At 36.3% G+C, this 19038-nt stretch overlaps 1 protein-coding gene across 1 annotated transcript in view; it reads right to left on the reverse strand.

The window, feature by feature from the left end:
- Positions 1–8402: 8402 nt before the first annotated feature.
- Positions 8403–19038, reverse strand: part of IL1RAPL1 (interleukin 1 receptor accessory protein like 1) — a 665379-nt gene continuing 654743 nt past the window's right edge. The window contains 2 exon segments of the mRNA XM_021677758.1: positions 8403–9121; positions 9570–9740. Of these exon segments, the coding sequence (XP_021533433.1) occupies positions 8403–9121; positions 9570–9740 (890 nt within the window).

The raw sequence follows: 19038 nt of genomic DNA on the forward strand, positions 1-19038 counted from the left end.
CAAAATAAAACAAAAACAAAAAACCCTAGCAACTGACAATGGGGACAAACTCCTGACTGGTTTAATTTGAATCTCTGGGACTCTAAATCTTCCCAGGTGATTGTAACTGCATCCAGGTCTGAGAACTATGACAGCGGGCCCATTGGAAGAATGCTCTGAACGAACAATTTCACCCTTCGCCAAGCCTTTCTGTCGCAGTATCAAGCATACCCAAATCATAATTTCTCTTCATACCTTATAATGTTTAGCAATCAAGTTCACCTTTCACTTAGGAAAAGCATGCTGAGACCATTTAAGAAAGGATTTTTATTCAGATGTCAGTTTTCCTTTCAAGTTCATAATTGTATAAATCGTTCTTTATTGCCAAGGACAATTAAAGAACTGAGATATTTCATCACTTAATTTAAACCAGCTATTGAGTGTCCTAATCTTATGGTTCTGACGGTCATTTTGGTAGGTTTTTCACATATTCTTCTGCTGTTTTGGGAGATGTTTCACTTTTTATTAGTTTTTTTCCTCAGAAGTTATATATTTGACTATCTTAGCAATTTTTCCCAATCCAGTCATTCATGAAGCATCTTGATGACTTTTGCCATTTATCATCTTTCCCAGATTATTATTTACCTATGTTTTTATTTAAATCATGTAGTTATATATCATTCTGCCATATAAACAGAACTAGAAATAGTACCCATAAAGTCAAGTTTGATGTACTTACATAAGTTTTCTTCAAATCCTAACACATGTTCACATACATAACTATTCCAATAAAAACCTCCCCCTGTGTACCATCTAAAACCAATGACACCTCACGGTGATAAAAACTCCTAATTTAAGCAAACATTGGCTGAACTATTGGTCAGATTTAGATGTTCTCTATTCTTCAGAACTTCACCCTGCCCTCCCCTCCCACACATCAGTATCACTGGGCATTAAACATTAATTGATCAAGGACTTTTTCGAATTACTCTTAGAGGCCATACATAAATGCTAAAATCCCACAGCAGTAAGTGGGTCACAACTATTTTAATTCTCTGAATATTTGCCTCAATCTCTATTTTTCCTGTAAATGTAGACCTGATATCAATTAGGAATCTTCTAAAATAAGTTAAGGTGTTCCATGGATATCAGTCTTTTAACCACTTGTCAATAGTATGGGTAAAATTGAAAATTCCTGAGAATTTAAATGCGTATGTGTAAGGTGCACAAATAGTCCCAAATATTCTTCAACTACAGAGTTTTCTCTCCCGATACTTTTAATAATGGGTCAGGCCCTAGGATTCACAATTTGAAATACAATATGGGAATTATACACTGAGTCATAATCCATATAACATTTTACTTTTTCAGTAGAAGTTATTTTTCACATTGAAAAACCCTACTGAGGTAGAAATGACTTTATGAAATTTTAAATATATTAATTACTTTGAAGTCCAACCTGAAATAACCTTACGGAGTTTTTATAAATATTACTTTCCATTTTCATAATGATTTATCTTGGCTTCATCTTTGATAAGTGTTTCTTGAAAGGCTGTCCTAAGATAGGAGTTCTGCCTAAACAGCCCATTCATTCTAAGAGGCTTCTGGTTGTTATTTTGTTAAGCTTGTGATGGAAAGATTTACCACCATTCCCCTCCCCCCAAATAAATAAATTTTAGGTTTACTTATCTTTACCATAAAATGAAAAGTAAGGCCAAAAACATTTCTCTTTAGGAATGACTGTGCACTGTAAGTAGGTGCAGACAAAGTAGAAAAACAAGATGATTAAAGATCTTGGTCACTTTAAAATATTACCTGAGGGGACTTTATTTTAAGGTCATTATGTGAGTAGTACCTTAAAAAGAAAGGAATAAAATACCTGGGGAGCAAGAAGTAAGGAAGAGAAACAGCAAAGAGGACTCACGTGCTATAATTCCTTTCCTTTCTGTTTCTCCAAGAATGTTATGAAATACATGAAGGAAAGATGCAGAATTTAACCTTGAAACAATCATTGATGTGATAATGACTTTTAAGTGATCAAATTTGTGATTCAAACCTCTCCATAATCCAGGAGTGAAGAACAGAAGAGGGATTCTAAGTGAGCTTGATTTTTTAGCAAGGTTTTCTTTTTGTTCAGCCAATCAGCCATTTCTTAAATCCCTTCTTCATAATCATAATAGGAATTAAGTCTAAGAATTATATACTTATAGAGACATAAACAGAGAGGGAAAGAAAAGTTTAACAACAGTTATCAAATTAACGAAGGTACTTAACATCTGTTTCAACAACACATTATTTAATTTATTTTCATCTATAATCAGTTAGAAACCAGAAGAAACATTTGTAGCTTAATAAATAATTTAATTTCTTGAATTTCTATGTAACATATAAATTTATTTTTACAGGATATATAGAGAGCATACTCATAGAGAGCAACAGACTTATGAAACGACTATAAAACACAAATTATAATTCAAGTTTAAAATTTCTCATTTTTACACTTGTATTTGTCTATTTTCCTATTGCTAGTCAAAGCAAAACCAAATATATAATTGTAAGTATTCTAAGAAAAAAAAAGCGCCTCCATCACCTACGCGTGAGTTACATACATTCTAGATTGTACAAAATCAAAGAGGGTAGGCAAAACTAAAGGGAAACACTACGTAAAATGCACTTTTTACTGACTGTTGAACATATCTGAGAGTGTCTGAGTTTAAAATTTGACTTGAACACCAGCAGAGGAAAATGACTAAATTCACTTTCCTACTTGGGTTCCCTCAAACTCTGAAAATGAAAAAGTTTTTACAATTCAATAGCAGATTATATGAACATATCTCCACAACTTTGGTGGAAAGAACAGACTAAAAATTCTAGTTACCAGGAGCATATGCTGCAAGGAATTTGGACAACTGTCCATGTATCCTAACATAAAGATGTCTTCATCCCAGGTGAGAATTAACCTAAAACACTCACATCTGATCTCCCCAAATTTAGTCTCTCATTGACTAGTAAGGATAGATCCAAATTACTTTGCCACATGTTCATGCACTATGTAATATGTCATTTTACATTAAATCTTTTTTTTTTTAATGACCAGCATGCCCTTTGAAACTTAAGGTTATCTGGACTATGAAGATTGAAATTTACACAACATCAATATTACACATAAGAGTCTCAAGTTCATGTGCAGTTCTTCAGTTTCTATTCATTTAGTAGTGGAGGGAACAGTGTAATGATTTCGAGCGATTGCCTGTTTGTTAAGAAAGAGAGTACTTTTTCAGGCTCGTGGACCCTGGGGGATGCATCAGTGAAGGTAGTGAATGGTAGAAAAACAGTGCCTTACTTTACTAAATTGAATGAAATAGGAGTTTGTCAGTGGACTCAGAGACTACTTAGAGGAATAGTTACTAACGGGCAGGAGGAAAATTTTCTTTATATCTTGCATGTTTGGTATTCTGAGCCTGGAAGAAAGAAAGGATACCTGATGGAAGATGAGAACGTTCTTCTTAGTCTGGGCACTTTCTATGGATGTGACCGAAGTTGGAAGATGAAAAGACACGTGAGATTAGGACAGGGATGCACTCATCATCATCATCATCATCATCCTTCTCTTTACTCAAACTCAGTCAAGCCTTATAGCTCCTTGTGACAGTATCTTAATTATTAACATAGCACAAACTTTCCCCTTGCTGCTGGTCATGAGTAAAAAATAAAACTAAATAACCACCATCTCACTTCAGTTGATTCCTTAAAATTCTTCATATTGCTCCAAAGTTGTATCATAAATCCCGAAACTGGCAAAAGCACAATGGTGGAAAATCAAGCATCTGAGCAATCCTAAATCTTGGCACAAGAAAATGAAGTCTCTTGGGAAAAATATGTCAAGTGGTTGTTTCTTCTACTCCTGTTTAGTTTGTGGTGGGAAACATGATTAAACCCAAATCATAAAGAAGTTTCATGAAATAAGGCATCATGCCAAGGCATACACACTCTTCCAAAACTATCTTTTGAGTAAACTAAGAAATGAGTAAACTAGCAGAGTAGTAAGAGTCAATTCTCATTTCTCTGGGTCTGAATGACTTGCCATCATACCACATTTTTCCTCACTATCAACCACGTCTCCCACAATGTCCGGTCATGTTGGAAGAGGAATTGCCTCTGCTCGTTAAAACAGCGATAATCATTCCCTGAATTTTCATGAACGACGGGTAAGGAATCATAGGCCTAACAATGCTGGCAAGATATGCACTTTATGTGAATGTCAGCTTCTGAGAATATGACCTAAATCCAAACATCAGTAGCTTTTCAGGTGATGGATGTCTTTGAGACTCACATCCAGAAAAACACCAGTTTTGCACACATTCACAATGTGGTCTGGAATTTCAAGGACTTCTTTATTTCCTTCAGTCCTTTTTATAGACTCACAGTATCCTTGAACCCAAGTTTAAGGTCCATTGTTAAGGATAATCAAAATTTGACTGTTAACTGCTTTCTTTGCTCGGAACAGTCAAGCGGGAAGGGTTCAGGAGAAGGCAAGGAATAGCTCTGCATCTACTGACAAGCTCCTCCTCTTAGGGAAGTCAGTTGCAACATCAGGTCTTTGTATATATTGTTAAAGAATGTGTTCAGTGATGGGGAATATGTGCCTGTAGATAGGATTTCTGACACATGTAGTAATATTTCACCTCTCCTGATCAACTACGACAATGATGGGAACAATGACCAAGCACATTCAGATCAGAAACAGTAAGGGATTTTCCTCTTCCGTGCCTGTGCATTCTCTTAGTCCTTGCACTCATGTCACTTGCACACCGATGGTCCCCTTTGAATCTCACTAAGCTTTCTTCTGAGACTAATGACACACTTAAACTAAATAGAGAAGAGAAAGAAATGAAGCACAAGATAAAAAAAAATACTTCTTGGAAAAAGGAGAACTAGGGTATCATTCCAGAACCAGAGCATAATTTACAAATGTACGAATTCATGTTTTCCTAGAAATGGCGATCTTAATTTACATAAACGGTATCTGTCAAAGTTAATGACTATTCTAGGACAAACAAAACGGAGTTTAGGGGTTGGCTCTGAGTTAATAATGGCTCTTGTTACAAAATGCTGAGTAGTAATGAAATAAGGAAGAAGCCAGTGTCTACGTATTTAAGATTAAGCCGATAGGGTTCAAATACACAGGTTATGAAGAAAGTAATAAACACAAAATGGTTGACGGCTTGAACAATCAGGTGTTCAACTACAGAAATATAGTAGGTTCAGGTCTCTTAACTCATTGTGTGTTTGAGATTTATTTCACAGAATTGATTTAACTTAAATCAGCTGGCTGCATGAGATACAGATTTCTTCTCTGCTCATAGGAAACCTAAGGAATGAAATACAAATTAAATAATCAAGGAACTGAGCACCAGTATACAGGGTAGGATGCTTAGGCAGCAAGTAGAGGTTACATTAAAGAGCCAGATGGACTTTGAATCCATAACGTGTCACTCGGAGCCCAAGCAGTGAATGATGAACGACAGGCGATACCAAACATCACACGCGTCCAAGTCCAGAAGCCCATTCTCTCCCTCGGCCTGGCTACCATATTCACACTTCCAACTGTGTTTCTACAGCTAGAATATTCTCATCCCCCACAGCCCCCACCGAAAAAAGAGAAGGATGAAACCTAAGCACTAGGGAAAATACATTTTTTCTCTTTTTATTGTGAGTTCTAACGTAACTTTTATTAAACATAGAGCACGTGAACACATGACAGTTGCCTTCATTTGTTCTCACATGGAGCTGATAGAGGAATACTTGGGAGGAATGTTTCTAAAGCCATAGCTAGCTTCTTCTCCATTTATTTTCTTTTTTTAAAAAATATGACAAAGCATTAGAGGAAAAAAAGTTTCTTAAGTTGTGAGAATATCAAATATTACCCATCAATCCCTGAATCATGCTATTCAAAGTGCTTAAATCTACACTAAAAATAGAACAAAAAATGTACTCCCAATGCAGCTAAATTAACACCTATGGATGCCTAAAATATGACTGTGGTCTGATCACTTCCTCTACACACTTCCATCGTGCACTTAAAACAAAATTAAAAAATTTAAAAAAAGAAATAAACCAGGCCATGGCCATGTTTACAGTTTTCTGAGCACTGGGGAGTCTGGAATCCAGTCCAGTGAGGTTCGCTGACAGGTGTCCATAGTACAAAGCAAACAATGGCCTTCTCGGGTTCTGAAAATAATGCAACGTGCAAAGCTGACAAAGTTTGTGTCCTTGCAGCTTCAGTTCTGGTTTGGGAAAATGTGACACAGGTCCGGAGGGAGCATGGGAATAAGGAACAGATCGTAGAGAAGGACCCCAGGTGGCTTGTCAGGGAAATGAACACTTTGTAAGCAAATAAAAATCACTGCACATCCCAAGGCTCCTTTACCTTGTCACACAAATACTGAGACCTTCGCATTGTTGCAAAATTCTTATGCTCATCTCGTACATTTGCAATGTAATCTTACCCTCCCAAATGAACTCTTTGGAAGTTTACACTTTGGTGTGTGTGTGGCCAACTCACACCGAACTGTAGAATTGTTTTCTCATTATATGGTGGTAGGAATAAACCGAACATACGATAGTCACGACACGAGCCCACAGGCGATGACTGGCATGGAAATTCCTACAAGGAATCACTACAGGAATGTATAAGTTCTTTATCAGTGATTTCATCACATTGGTTTTTTTTTTTTTAACTAAAAGCTACGTAGGTAGTATTTCCCTTTAACAATTCCACCCTCTGTAAGTTCCTTGATGACTGATTTTGCATCATCTTCAACATGAATATGTGTTAGCTGCTTATGCCACTGATTTCAAACATAAAGCTAAATGGTAAGGGATGAATTTCCTGGGAGCATCAGCTTTCTGTTTCTGAAAGATAGAATCACACAGTTAAAATAAAACGAATTATTTATACAGTAAAATTATTTTAAACATTTTCTCATCTAACTTAAAAACTAGTTTGTGTAAATAATGTTTATTTTGAAAATAGTGATTTCTGTTGGTACTCTTATGTTTGACCTCCTGAGTTCTCATATAAACACTTCAGTATTAATAAGTGTTGCTTATGTTCACAAACTGAAACCGAACCCTTGATTCTGAATGGAGCATTGAAAATTAAATACAGTGAATTAACATTTAAATACAAGGGGATCCCATAGTAAGTTTCACAGATTTGTTCTGACTCTTTAGAAAGTAACACTTCGTATAATACAAGGTGACAAAACATATTTGATGACACATCCTGTCCTTCCCTTTGGTTTGGAAGCCTTCAACGTGAATTTCATTTCGACTTGTGTTGATTCACCCTTTTGAGTTAACTTGCCTGGCATTTGCACATAATCTCATTTGCAGAAAAATTATAGAGGGAAAAGAGGAAGTAGAATATTAAACAAAAACAGCCACAAACACATTCATGCCTTTCCAGGAAGTGATCAAATATAGGGCTTGATTTTTTTTTTTGTTTTTTTGTGTGGTTTTTTTTGTTTTTTTGTTTTTTGTTTCTTTTGTTTTGTTGTGTGTGTGTTTTATATATATATATATATATATATATATTTATATAAGGGTACATCAACTCATTTGAAAAACAGAAACAACACTCTCTCCCCCATTTGCAGGCCCTCGATCTTCTCTTCTTAGCACTCTGTAGCGGTCACTGTCAAGTGACTAGCACACTTCTGGGTCTGGAGTGTATTCTGACGAGCAGTGAATTAAATGTTAAGACAGTTAGACCCACCCCCCCCCCTCAGAGTTTACACATCATGCCGCCATTAGAAGGGTAGAGGTGGGGAATGAGGTGGGACAAGGAAGAGATTCAGGGCTCTGATTGACGGGGCCCTCCTATGAACAAGTGTTCTTCTCATCTTTTTTTTTTTTTCTCCTCCCAAATGGCAACGCTGGCATGTGCAGCACTGCTCTCTGAAGGCCCCCGTGGCCCTGCTGATCCCAGGCAGAACCCAAGAGAGGATCCGGTGCTCCTTGTCCCATCGGATAGATTTGTCCAAGCACCCCAAGGAAATGTTAAAAGCAAAACAAAATCAAGAAAAGAAAATAAAACCCATTCTAAAACTAAACTAATGAAGCAAAAAAGGGTTTTCTATCTATACATTAAGTCTCTTCTTTAAAAAAATGTAAATTTACAAATTCCAATGACATATAAAACAAAGTCAAAAAATGTAATGGTAAGAGACATGGTAAAACAGGAAGACACTGATGCTACAAAGAAATTGCCGAAAACATATGTACAAGACCCTGTTTTTCCTCGTGTTCTAGAGATTGTAATGCATGTTTTTAACAGCAGCAGTCGAGGATTTAGTTCCAGGCACTGGACTGCACACTCCACTCAAGCTCCCAGGGATGGGATGTCCCTTGCTTTTCTGTCACCAAATCACACTGGATATACTGGTCTCCCTTGGCAACAGCGGCAGGATGGCACTGTTTGTGTGGGCCTCGTCTGGATTCTGCTCCCTGCTCGATTTTGTCTGTGGCCGCTGCCCGTTGATGAGTGTCATGGGGATGTTACAATAGGTATGCTGATTTCCTATGGAGGTAAGGGGCAGGGTTCCGGGAGGAGGTACGTCGTACTCATAGCTTCGGTAGTAGTGTTTCTGACGCATCTGTGAATGGTACGTGTTGTGAAAGGTGGAACGGAGATCTGGATGGGCAGTGGCTAGAGCTGTAGAGGTGGCCGCGGCCATGGAGATGGCCGAGACAGTCTGCAGCTCCCCAAAAGGCCCCTGCTCACTAACATCTAAAGCCTGCTCGTGCGTAATGGGTTCTATCCTCTTAAAAGGCATTTCATATTGTAAACGTTTCCAGAACTTAGAGTTCAACTTGTTGCATTTCGGTCCGTGCCATTTAATAACCGTCAGGAGCTTGATGGTGTGCTTGAGGGCTTCCACCTCCTGGTAGTTCATGATGCCTCGGAGTTCACTGCATTCAATCAGTATCACTTTGATTTCTCCAGTGACCAGCATGTTTCGAAGTCTGGTCTCCAGCTCAAAGATGCTCCAGCCCCTTCTGACTACATAATTTGGGGTCATGACAATAATCAGCCTCTTGCTTTGATCTACACACCTTGCCACATCTTCAATGTATGCTAGAAAAGAGAAAAGAGTTTATCAGAATGACCAGATCAAAGATCTGCTCCAGAAAGCCCCAACAGCTTCTCTTTCACACGTTACGTGAGAACTGTTGCTTGATAGGTCATACCTTAGAAGATGAAGACAGCCAGTGACCACAATGAATAGAGTATGGGCTTCTCTTTTCTCAATGCTAGAAATATTTTTCCCAGGTACCAATCTCCTGTTTGTTTTTTCAAATGTCAAGACTCATACAAGGAGATGCTTTACAGAATAATGGAACTAGCTTCTCAGGGCCGTCAAAAATTAAGTTTCATATGAACACATATGACATTTCTTTCTTGAGACACTGATAGATACCATTTTTGATGTAGAGAACCACAAGTTAAAATTCTGCCTAAAAATAATGACGACACACAGACAGACAAAGAGTATGCACACTCTCAGACGAAAACATTAGCTTACTTCCAGTTGGGATTAAATCTCTATCTGGTATGAACAACTTATATCCATAATGCTTTTCAAGCATGTCAGGTAGGATTTCGAGAGCAAAGCGTTCTTCTTCCCCTGTCTCTTGATTCCACTGGTCAGGATCCACTTTGGTGTATGATAAGTACGCATCATAATCTTTATTGTCTGTCAAAAAGATTACAGAGTAAAGTTGAAGTCACTGCTCTCCAAAGAAAACATTAGGACATGAAAACATTCAACTCTTTCCAAAAACATCTCTAAATGCCCTCCTTTGGGGAGACCAAAGAAAGAAGCCTTTACTAATTTTCAGTAAGAATTCAATGATGTCAAATATTCTGGAACTAATTTGGAGGTATAAAGGATCACATTTTTATTTGTTGTTTTTGTTGTTGTGAAGACAGTAGCAAGAAAATTAACAAAAAAAGCAATGGAATGTTAACTTTCAACATTTCTGAGGCACAGGTCATGGAGAATTTTGACTGCTTATAAAAGGCACTTGGTTGGGTAGTATGCTCTTACTCTAAATAACTGTACATTCAACTAATCCTGCATTTGGCCATTTTACTCTGTTGAAAAAAAAGAAAACTGCACCTGGCTTGACCATGGAGGAATGATATTTTGATTGTGGGCACTGTACTGATTTTCTGTTGGAGAGAAAACAAAATCAAGCATGGAATAATTACTTTTCTACTGGGAGCCAGTTCTTGGATTTGGGGACTTAGAATATTATTCCACTGAATTATTTTAGAAAACCATATTGTTTTGCTGGTCTCCATTTATCTCACACATAAAATACTGCCAAATATTTTCTTATCATGTTTATCGGTTCGACCATGAGAATAAAAAATTACAATATAAATGAATGAAACTTTGTTCTAAAATCTGTTTCTTTTCTCATTCTTTCCCCTTTTTACATGGAAACTCTTCAAATATTTGATGACTACTCTCATGCATTATCTTTACCTTAATTTTTTAACATTAAACATCCCAAATTTCCTATTTGTTGTTTCTAATGGAAATAAGTCATGTATCTTCTGGATAGTCTCTCATTCATCCATTGCCTTTTCAGAATGTATTATCAGGATTCATAATTCACCTCAAATCTAAATATTACCAATATACTGAGTTTACCAAATATCAATATCTTTAGCTCTCTTTTCTACTTCCCTGATGATTGTCAGAGTATTACTCAATTATCAGATCAAGTCAGACTGAAACATCCCTAAATTTCAGGACAAAATGAGCTTTGTATTTGGCACAGAAAATTTAAAACTTTGGGGTTATAAAACATCAAAGATCAAGGGACATCCTTAACTGTTGCTCTCGGTGGCTTTGGGGCACTCCTTTTGACTACAGGGACACTATAGCTCACTTTTGCAGATCCATATGGGTGTGTTCATTTCAGTAGTCTGATAGTCCTGAGCCATCTAGAAGTTATTCTATAATTAAAACTTGCTAGGGCAAACTCAGAAAACTATTAACTGTATCTGAAGTTAACACAGGTATATAGGAAACTAACAACTCAAAAAAAAAGAAAAAGAAAAAAAAGAATTCAAACTCAAAACTAAAAAAAAAAGAAATTAACAACTCTGCTATAGGATGTCTGAAAGAAAACTTTTACGTATAGAGGATTTAAAAAAAAAAACAAAAACAGGTTTCAGGTTAAAAAAAAAAAAGGTTTAGAAAAATAGCAATCATCCCAAAGGTGCCATACTCTGGTATTTGTTATTTTCCTTATTCTTCAAACAGGAAATAGTTGTACATATTATAAATAAAATTCAATTTTCATCAAAAATGAGAATTACATTTGCTAGAGCAGGTCATGCACATGTGCCAGCAGTCTATAGTGGTACCATTTTATTGATGTAAACACTTCAGTTGAGTCAGAAATCATAGAAAATAGTGCATAATAAAGCTAGGATGTAATACCAGTTAATATTTAATTAAAATGTCCATTCATTAGATATTCACATGCCATATCTATGAGATATAAGACTTCCTTTACAATACCGGTCAGTAGCTTCCAATCTAGTAGGAGATGTAGACAAGTCAACAGTTTATTTCTAGGGGACAAACATGTTGCTAAGACTAGTACACGGGTCATGGGCCAAGGAAGGACTCCTTAAGCCAGACTGTGCATTGTAGAATGATTTCATGCATATACTGTTTTCTTTCTTGGAAGTTGTTTTCTCCCAGTTTGCTACAAAGTACTATAATATGTTGAAGTTTGCCCAGATCTGGGAAGTGTAATGGCTAGATCCTCATTCTTAGCCCTCTGTCTTCTCTAAGCTTAAAAATATTTGAAAAGCAGATCAATAATGAACACCAATTACAACAGAGCACAGATGACTCAAAAGAGATGTAAACCACTGGTCCGCTGATCCTGGTAAGATCCAGCTTGGTATCATTATTGCTCACATGACACTGTCTCTTCCTCTGATTTCTTCCATGGGCATCTCTCTTCCAACTCATAAATGCTGTTATTTCTCAAGATGTTTTTTGTGACCTGCTTCATTTTTCTCTCAGCCCACTTTCCCTTAAAAATCTCCTTTCTTCCCCTGATGTCAATAATCACTTCTATGTAGCTAACTCCCTAATTTAGATGTGCAGTTCTGTCTTCCTTTTCATGAACTACCAACCATACCCCACTTTTACCTGTAACCTCGGCCCCTTAACTTGGATGTTCGGCATGCACCTCACATTGAACATGCTCACAACATAGCAAGCTTTCCGTCTCAAGCTCTGTTCTTCACCTTTTATTTCACTTCAATAACATTACAATCTCACTTCTTTAATCTCCAAATGTCAGATGTATGTTCCACTTATCCTTTTTAATTACTGATAATCTCATAGGCATTCATTGGTAAAAGTCCTTTGGATTCTACTTCCATCATCCTGGGTCAGGCCCTACTCATTTCTTAGCTGTTATAATTCTATTTTAGTAGGTCTTCCTCTCTGTTTCTTTCTCCTTCTGGCCCATTCCACATAGAGCGGAAAATTTATCTTTCCAAATCTTACCACTGATTATGTTCATGGTATCCTGGAAAATAATTATGGTTATCCATTGTCAAAAAACCAGCAGCTAGATCTGTTTTTGATTTCTTTTGAATTTGAGTCTGATATCTTTGACTTGGAGATGATCTCTTTTCCCAAGTATGGTATTATTGTGCTCACATCTTATCTTTTTTCTTTGACTACCATATCCTTGACTCAGCTATCTCACCAGGGCTTAGTAGATGATCAAACAGATCTGTTAATTAAATAAATGAATAATCTTTCATTTGCATATCACATGACTTATATTTTACAACAAGGGTAGGGATTTTCTCAAGACCTGGGCTATTTTCTAGGAGAGATGTCTTTGGAGATATACACTCCATGCTGCCTGGACTCCTCAAGGAATTACTAGGAGCTATGGGGTCAGGGTTTATCAAGTTTCCTTACCGAAACCAAAAGTCGGACACTTAAACCAACTGCACCACCCACGAGCCCCAAGAATTTGCATTTACAGCAAGGTCTCGGGTGATGCTGCTGCTCGTCCAGGGACTACACTTTGAGGAACTCTGCTCTAGGACACTGTATAGGCATCCAGAGGGCTCAAAGGCATCAAAGAACTGCAGGTGGTTGCTAGGTAACTGACCAGAGAACAACAAAACTAAACATTGCAGCATCAGATCCATGATAAGTGGTGCTGATACTTACAGGGGATGTACTCTAAACAAAAAAGCTGAAAATCCACACTTTCATCAAAAAGGAAATAGATTCTTGCCTAGAGTAATATGTACATTAACTGTATTAAGCTTAAATGCGCCTCAGGAATTGGTGCTAAGGCCTCAGTCAGTTCTCTATCTCTTTGTATCATCACGACAAATTTATAGTAGTTAAGCTGATATCTCTTGGATAAAAAGGAGTTGCACACATGCAGATTATCTTGGTAGTAAATGTGGCTCCAAAGCCCCTTGTGAGCATCTGCAGCAGCATCCTCAAATCAATGGAACACTTGACTGGTATCTAATTCCTCTTTCCCTAGAGTCTATGTCAGAGCAGTAATGGGCTAAGCATTTATTTACTACCAGAAGGAAACTCCTGATTTAAAAGTTATCAGACTGCAAACATCATGCCAGATACCATACTAAATTTAGCAATGTTCTCTGACTCAAAATCATATGGATTTTAAGGTTTCTTCTATTTTCCCAATTACCAGATAAATATGAATCTTGGGTAAAATCTCTTCAATTCTGTTTAATATCTGTAAGAACATATATTGATTTAGTATCTACAAAAACATATATTGACTTAATATCTTAATGTCTGAGTTTTATATGACTGGAGAAACTTTGAAAAATTAACATTTTTTTATAACCATAGAAAAAACAAAACTATGCTAAGGTTTTTAAAGAATAGGTCTGGGGATCTTTTCAATTCAACTTAAGTTTATAAACAACTTAAAAGTGGTTAATCATAACATGGTAGTACCACAGAATATTTTATTCTAAACTTTATTCTTTAAATTTTATTTTCTGTAATTTAAACCTTCAACTATAATTCTGTTCATTGAAGAGATGGATAACAGCTGGTGTACATGTTCTTTGCAATAGTTTGCACAAATTCGAATACAGTCATTGATTTACTCTTACCATGACTTTCAAGTGATTCTGATTGCAATGTTCAACAAAAAATGAAAAATGGGAATGATGTCAGCAAAATGGCCAAATAAGACATCTCTGTGTAAATCCTCTCAGCCATGGTCCAGAGCAAGTCCTGCCCACCCAGGGTCCCATACAGTGACCAGGCAGAAGCTCAACCAGGGACCTGTTTGGAGCCATATCTGTCCACACACCTGATAAAAGCCCGCTGACTAAAGACCCAACTGTGGACCCTGAAATGGACAATTATAGAGGTACTATCCTACTGAGCAAGGTACTAGCGGTAGGTCCATACACCCAGGTACCAGAGGAGATCCTTGCCCACCTGAGCCCCTGGCAACAAACCTGCCAAACACAGACCTCATTGCAGACCCAGAAATAGCTGCAAATCTGGCTCAAACCCAGAATGACTGCAACTCTGGAGGTAATCCCATTGGCTTGGAGAATAGACAGGAGAAGGACTTTACCTGCTGAAATCATTCTGTAAAGACTACAAGACATGTTTGTTCCTTCAAGTGCACAGACATCAATGCAAAGGTACGTAGATCATGAAGAATCAGGCAAACATGACAACACCAAAGGAAACTAATGAACTTCCAGTAATGAACCCCAAAGAAATGGAGATCTACAATTTGTTTGACAGAGAATTCAAAATAATCATCTTAAACAAACTATAGAAACTGAACTGTAGAAACCTTGCAGGCCAGGAGGGGAATGGGATAAAACATTCAAACTGGTGAAAGAAAAAAATGTCAGCCAAGAATACAAGAATACTATACTCAGAAAAGCAGTCCTTCAAAACTAAGGAGAGATAAAGTCATTCCCAGACAAACAAAAGCTAAGGGGGTTCATCACCACTAGATCTGCCTTACAAGAAATGCTAAAGGAAGTTTGTCAAGTTGAAATGACAGGACATTAAGTAAGAACATGAAAACATAAAAATATAAAACTCAATGGTAAAGGTAAATATACAGTCAAGTTCAGAATACCCTAATACTGTAATGGTGGTATAAATCACTTATATCTCTAGTATAAAAATTCATAAAAATAATACTTAAAATAACTACAATTATTTGTGTTAGTTCTGTGAAAATAACTATTGGTATTTTGACAGGCATTGAATTAATTCTGTAGATTGCTTTGGGTAGTGTGGACAATTTAACAATATTTGTTCTTCCAATCCATGAGCATGGAATGTCTTTCCATTTGTTTGTGTTGTCTTAAACTTCTTTCATCAATCTTTTATAGTTTTCAGAGTACAGGGCTTTCACCTCCTTGGTTGAGTTTATTCCTAGGTATTTTAATATTTTTGGTGAGTTTGTAAATGGGACTGCTTTCTTAATTTCTCTTTCTGTTGCTTCATTACTGTTGTATAGAAATGCGATAGAAAAATTATCCTAAAGTTTGAATGGAACCACAGAAGATCACCAAATAGCCAAAAGAATCTTGAAAAAGAAAAACAAAGCTGGAGGTATCAAAATTCCAGATTTTAAGTTATACTACAAAGCTGTAGTATTCAAAACACTATGGTACTAACAAAAATAGACACATAGATCAATGGAACAGGACAGAAAGCCCAGAAACAAACCCATTATATGGTTTGACCATTATATGGTCAATCAATCTTTGACAAAAGAGGCAAGAATATGCAATGGGAAAAAGACAATCTCTTCAATAAATGGTGCTGGAAAAACCAGGCAGCTACATGCAAAAGACTGAAACTGGACAATTTTCTTACACCAAACACAAGAATAAACTCAAAATGGATTAAAGACCTAAATGTGAGACCTGAAACCATAAAAATCCTGGTTAGACAGCACAGGCAGGCATCTAACTGATATCAGCTATAGCAACATTTTTCTATATAGGTCTCCTGAGGCAAGGGAAATAAAAGCAAAAATACACTATTGGGACTACACTAAAATAAACAGCTTCTGCACAGGAGAGGAAAGAATCAACAAAACTAAAAGACAACCTACAGAGTGGGAGAAGATATTTGCAAATGACAAATCCAATAGAGGGTCAGTATCCAAAATATATAAAGAACATATACAGCTCAACACCCCAAAAAACAAATAATCCAATTAAAAATGGGCAGAAGACACGAACAGACATTTCCCTGAAGAAGACATCCAGATGGCCAACAGCACATGACAAGATGCACAACATTACTCATCATCAAGGAAATGCAAATCAAAACCACAATGAGATATCACCTCACACCTGTCAGAATGGCTAAAATCAGCAACACAAGAAACAACAAGTGTTGGGGAAGAAGTGGAGAAAAAGGAACCCCCATGCACTGTTGGTGGGAATGTGAAATGGTGCAGCCACTGTGGAAAACAGTATGGAGGTTCCTCAAAAATTTCTAAATATAACTACTCTATGATCTAGTAATTGCACTACTGGGTATTTACCCAAAGAATACAGAAACACTAATTTGAAAGGATATATGCACCTCTATGTTTACCGAAGCATTATTTACAATAATGAAATTATGGTAGCAGTCCAAGTGTCCATCGATAGATGAATGGATAAAGAAGATGTGGTATGTATATACAATGGAATATTGTTTAGCCATAAAAAAGAATGAAATCTTGTCATTTGCAACAACATGGATGGAGCTAGAGAATATAATGCTAAGCAAAATAAGTTAGTCAGAGAAAGACAAATACCATATGATTTCACTCATATGTGGAACATAAGAAACAAAACAAATGAACAATGGGAAAAGAAAAGAAAAGAGAGAGAGGAGAGACAAACCGAGAAACAGGCGCTTAACTATAGAGAACAAACTGATGGTTACCAGAAGGAAGGTGAGTGGGGGGAATGGGTGACCTAGGTGATGGGGATTAAAGAATACACTTATTATGATGAGCACTGAGTGATATATAGAATTGTTGAACCAGGATACTGTACACCTGAAACTAATATAACATTGTATGTTAACTATACTGGAATTAAAATAAAAAATTTAATAAAAAAACTACAAGACAAACCATAAAACAGACTCTTAACTATAGAGAACAAACAGATGGTTACCAGAGGGGAAGTGGATGGGGTGATGGATGAAGGAGATTCAAAGTACACTTATCTTGATGAGCAATGAGCAATATGTGAAACTGTTGAATCAGTATATTGTACGCCTGACACTAATATAACACTGTATGTTAACTACACTGGAATAAATTAAAATTAAAAATAATAACTATAGTTACAGGAATTTCTTAATGGATGCACAATATAAAAAGATGTAAATGATGACAACAATTGCTTAAATTGTGGGGGGAGGAAGGTAAAAGTGTAGACTTCTTTATGCAATTGAAGGTAAGTTGTCATCAACTTAAAACAGTCTGTTATATCTGTTAGATGTTTCATGTAAACCTCACGGTATCCACAAAGAAGAAACCTATAGTAGATACACAGAGCCTAAAGAGAATTCCTTTCCTTAAAGTATACAAGTTAAAAAAAGAAATCACAAAGGAGGACAGCAAGAGAGGAAGAAGGGGAAAAAGGAACAACAACAACAACAACAACAACAAAAAACAAACTTAGTGACAATACTAAGTACTTACCTATCAATAATCACTTTAAACATAAATGGACTAAATTCTCTAATCAAACAACAAAGAGTGGCTGAATAGATAAAAAAATAAGATTCAACAATATGCTGCTTACAAAAGTTTCACTTTATCTTTAAAGACACACACAGGCTGAAAGTGAAAGAATGGAAAAAGATATTCCTACAGATGGCAACTAAAAGAAAACAGGAGTGGCTATATTTATATCAGATAAAATAGATTTGCAATGAAAACTGGTCACAAGGGACAAAGAAGGTCACTCCATACTATATTGTGATAAAGGGGTCAATTCATCAAGAGGATATAATAACTGTAATATATGTGCAGCCAATATTGGAGTACTTAAATATGCAAATATTAACAGAACTGAGGGGAAAATAGACAGCAATATAATAATATTAGCAGGTTTCAGTAACCTACTTTCAATACTGGATAGATCATGGAGATAAAAAAATTAATAAGGAAACAGTAGATTTAAAGAATACTATAGACCAAATGGACCTAACAGACATATACAGAACATCCAGGCAAAAGTAGCAAAACACACACTCTTCTCAAGCATGTATGAACATTCTTTAGGCTAGGTCGTATGTTGGGCCACAAAGTCATTATCAAGTATCTTTTTCTGACCACAATGGTTTGGAAGAATATGGAAAAATACACAAATATGTGGATATCACATGACACACTCTTGAACAAGTGATGGGTCAAAGAAGAAAGCAAAAGGGAAATCAGAAAATATCTTGAGACAAACAAAAATGGAAACACAACACAACAAAAACTGAGATGAAACAAAGCAGTTCCAAGAGGAAAATTTGTAGTGATAAATGCCTGAATCTGAGAGAAAAGAAAGATCTCAAATAAATAATCTAACTTTATACCTCAAGGAATTAGAAAAAGAAAAACAATCTGAGCCCCAAGTTAGTAGAAGACAGAAATAATAAAGATTAGAACAAAATAAATGAAATACAGAATACAGAGACAATAGAAAAAAATCAATGAAATGAAAAGTTGGGCTTTTAAAAAGATAAACAAAATTGACGACCTTTAGCTAGACTAACCAAAAAAAAAAAAAAGAAAAATTAAATAAACACAATTATAAATGAGAGAGGAGACATAACAACTGGCACCACAGAAATACAAAGGATCGTAAGAGGTGACTATGAACAATTATATGCCAACAAACTGGATAGCCTAGAAGACACAGATAAACTTCTAAAAACAATCTCCCAAGAC

Source organism: Neomonachus schauinslandi, chromosome X (genome assembly GCF_002201575.2).
Source record: "Neomonachus schauinslandi chromosome X, ASM220157v2, whole genome shotgun sequence".
In the NCBI taxonomy this organism is placed as follows: domain Eukaryota; kingdom Metazoa; phylum Chordata; class Mammalia; order Carnivora; family Phocidae; genus Neomonachus; species Neomonachus schauinslandi.